The sequence below is a fragment of the Camelina sativa genome, chromosome 4, assembly GCF_000633955.1.
Source record: "Camelina sativa cultivar DH55 chromosome 4, Cs, whole genome shotgun sequence".
Taxonomy (NCBI): domain Eukaryota; kingdom Viridiplantae; phylum Streptophyta; class Magnoliopsida; order Brassicales; family Brassicaceae; genus Camelina; species Camelina sativa.
In genome coordinates, this window is record NC_025688.1 from 23,203,868 (window position 1) to 23,207,359 (window position 3,492).

Here is a 3,492-nt window from a genome sequence, read left to right on the forward strand (position 1 = left end):
AAAAAGAAGAAGCAGACATTAGATAACGCTGCCAAACGCTCTCTTTTGCTTCTCTGATCAATCTCCCACTGCAACCTCGCTTGCCATAATCTCGGCCTTCACTTGGACGTTGTTGGAGTTCGGTTTCTTCTCTTCTGGTTCTGCAGCCACAGCAGTAGCCTTCTCTTCATCTCCTTTCATGGTTTATAGACCATCGTATTTTATTATTGGACTAAAGTAAAATTTAATGAGAGTCATTTCACAAAAACTTCCTCATATAAGGAGAAATCTTTTTCAAACTCTTCCAGATGTTATTGTTGGCTCACATGTTCTTCTCCCATCTCCGTTCCCTTAAATACACGGTTTCATCTTGATCTCCGCTTTTTGTTATCTATTCGGTTTATTTCTTTTAACGTGGTGTGGCAACATAGTCTAAAACTTATAGACCCACAATACTTGAACTTCTAAAATATAACCCAAACCTGGAGCGAATACTCGAACACCCAGACTTAAATATAGGTAGGCAAACAATTTGGTAATAAGAATAAAAGGGAAGAATCGCGCATAGCGCAATTACTCACATAGTAGATAATAATGTCTACAAGCATTTAATGTTATACATTGTTATTCTTAATTTTTGGATGAGGCTCTATTACAAAAGTTGGCCATTGATCCACCTTTTGAATAGGATCGAGGACTCTTTTGGTAGATACTCTGGCGTGTGTCCACATCCCTAAAGTCAAAATGCTCAAAACAATTAGAAAATTAAAGATGTTTCACTACAATGCGATGAAAATAAAAATGATGGGTTTAAATGAGAAAACTTACTTTGATAGTAGAAAATGTCATCTTATTTGCATAAGTTCTCGTGTATCTGTTGAAAGAATGATATCACGTGATTTTAATAAATTTATGATACAATGAGAAATTAATGAACAAGAGTAACATAAACCAATATGTACCCAGCGATTTGATCGTTTATCATCCAAGGCTTCCAATCATGAGTGATTAGATAATTGAGAGATTTTATCCAAGCTTGAGTTGCAATGGAAGGCAACACCATATCATGATCACCACTATTCAACATAAACGGCACAAGTTTTATGAGTACATATACAATCTATAAATTTATAGAAAACTACAAGTCTATAAAACCAAATGTTAATTTTTTTTATTAAACAATCTTTAAATAAGAGTATTTAAAAAAATGACAAAAGATAAATAGTTAGAGAAATAAAAATTCAATTTTATTTTTGTAAAAGATACCTAGTTAGAGAAATAAAAATTCAAATTTATTTTTGTAAAAATCATTTTTTTATATGTCGTAGTTTCATTCATCAAAAACTAATTTTAAATGAGTTAAATTTTTTTAAAAGAAAACATAAATATAAATACCAATTCACTCTCATCAAGTAATAAAAAATCATTCCTATAAGCTCATTCTTTTTCAAATTTTTAGTGTTTTACTTATGAATATATGCGTTATTTTAAAAAAATTAAACATAAGTATTACTCAAAAAACCCTCTAAGTTGTCAATTTTTGCATCTCTATATTTGTAATTGTTTTGCCCAGACAGCCACACCTATTTGTAGTTTATATTTGCACAAAATCAGTTCTTGGAAAGTAGAAATTTAACTATTACCTGAAGATTAGAGACCGGTAGCCGTTAATGCTGTTATTCATATGGTATGGTACACTGCTTATAATGTTTCTATCGTATGGTATCGTATGATTATATCGCACCCATTCCACTTTGCTACCCTGTATTAACAGATTGTTCCAAATTTACATTATATAAAAATTCTTCATAAAAAATAGATTATACAAAAAATTAATAGAATATGGTAATTGATTAATGATCTTTAATTAAGCTTGCAAATACCTTATTGATTTGAAGAGCTTTGCGAACGCTCTCTTTGTTGGCCCAGCGTTCGAAAAGATAATACTTATAATACTGCATAATCAACCTTTTCTTATTTGAAACATCATAAAACTGACTTCTTCTTTTTTTTTTCTTTGAAATATACATCTCCACTCATAGTCTCATACTGTACATATGAGATTCTTTTATTTTAATTCGATTCCTAGTTTTAATAACCAAACTACAAGGATTGATTAACAACTCTATTTTTATACAGAGTAGATGACTAGGTACGTAAGAATAAGATAGATACACCAGTATATCACAATCTCATTAAACATTATATTAACATGTTTACTTAGATATCGCCTATCTATACTAAGGACTTTGATCTTTGATCATGAAGTAATTGGAAAATATGGTAGAGTTAATAATATAATTTCATCATACTAGTTGCGTAAACGATCTTCGCTTTTATTTGTTTTTTTCTCCCAGTTACTTTTCTATTAGCCAAAAAAATTGGTAAAATACTTATAAAGCAATGAGGAAATATAATTTGTGTAGGATTTTGAAAACAGATGAAGTCAACTTTTTACATGGGTCACTATGGAGGAAAGATGTGTTACTTACAAAGCAATCAGGAGCTATATTTTGTGTAATTGTGTCATCACAATTTGGTAATAATATATGATGTATAATTATTTTGTCAGTGCACTGTAAACACCAATAAAAAAACTGAATTAGTGATGATATTTGTTACGGAGAGAAAAAAGTATCGACCAAATTTCAAATTGTGCGTACCTTATGGTATTCTTGAACAACTTTCAAACATTTTGTGTTACCTTGATCCACATTGTAATAATTTCCTTTGCAAAATCTCTTCAGTGACTGTAAAATTAATTTTTAGATTTCGAACATTGTTATATAATTTTAGGCTTTCAAACTTGGCAAGCTATAAGGTTTGTATAAAAACACAGAAAATATATATATATATATATATATATATATATATATATATATATATAAAGGAAAAAAAAAAACTCTAGTAACAAATTAAGCATGACACATATTTCGTACCTCGTAGAGTTCATCAGATATTAATGACATTCCATGAGCAAATGGAATACGATAGTCTAGTTCAATTTGATCATGTGTTATCGGGTTTCCGAGCACATAACCCTGTTTTCGGCAAGAAAAATATAAGTGTTCTTGAAACTATATATATATGTACATAAGGTAAGTAGAAATGATCAAATATCAATGACCTGTAGATTTATAGGAGGGTTGCAACATATATAATTCCCTGCATCACAATATCTATTTTGTTAAAACATGAGAGAAAAGAAACATTGGATTACTTAATAAAAGTGTATATGTTATACCTTTTGAGATTTCGTCAACAAGGGCCGGAACAATCATACCGGCATAAGAGTCTCCGGTAGCGTAAAATGGGTTGGAGAAAAATTGTGGATGTTTGCTTAACCACTATGAAACAAAAAAGAAAAACACCTTAATCGATGAGCTACACGCTGGCTGAATAATACCAATTAAAAAATCAGAACGTGTAAAGCTTGAAATCACTTAGAAGGTAATGAGAAGCGTTGAACTTACACAAGAGCTATACGGAACCACGAAAAATGTAAAAAAAAAA

General features: G+C 30.2%; 1 protein-coding gene across 3 annotated transcripts in view; it reads right to left on the reverse strand.

The window, feature by feature from the left end:
• LOC104782001 (serine carboxypeptidase-like 9) overlaps positions 505-3,492 on the reverse strand; it is a 4,165-nt gene continuing 1,177 nt past the window's right edge. Inside the window, exons 5-14 of one of the 3 annotated variants that reach the window (XM_010506812.2) lie at positions 3,224-3,326; positions 3,107-3,144; positions 2,919-3,020; positions 2,643-2,729; positions 2,472-2,555; positions 1,863-1,934; positions 1,623-1,741; positions 942-1,055; positions 808-853; positions 505-726 (exon numbers count right to left, since the gene is read on the reverse strand). In XM_010506812.2, coding sequence (XP_010505114.1) covers positions 610-726; positions 808-853; positions 942-1,055; positions 1,623-1,741; positions 1,863-1,934; positions 2,472-2,555; positions 2,643-2,729; positions 2,919-3,020; positions 3,107-3,144; positions 3,224-3,326 — 882 coding nt within the window. In that variant the 3' untranslated portion in view covers positions 505-609. Of the gene's footprint in view, positions 727-807; positions 854-941; positions 1,056-1,622; positions 1,742-1,862; positions 1,953-2,471; positions 2,556-2,642; positions 2,730-2,918; positions 3,021-3,106; positions 3,145-3,223; positions 3,327-3,492 lie in introns of all 3 variants that reach the window. The other 2 variants (XM_010506810.2, XM_010506811.2) reach the window with 2 other exon arrangements.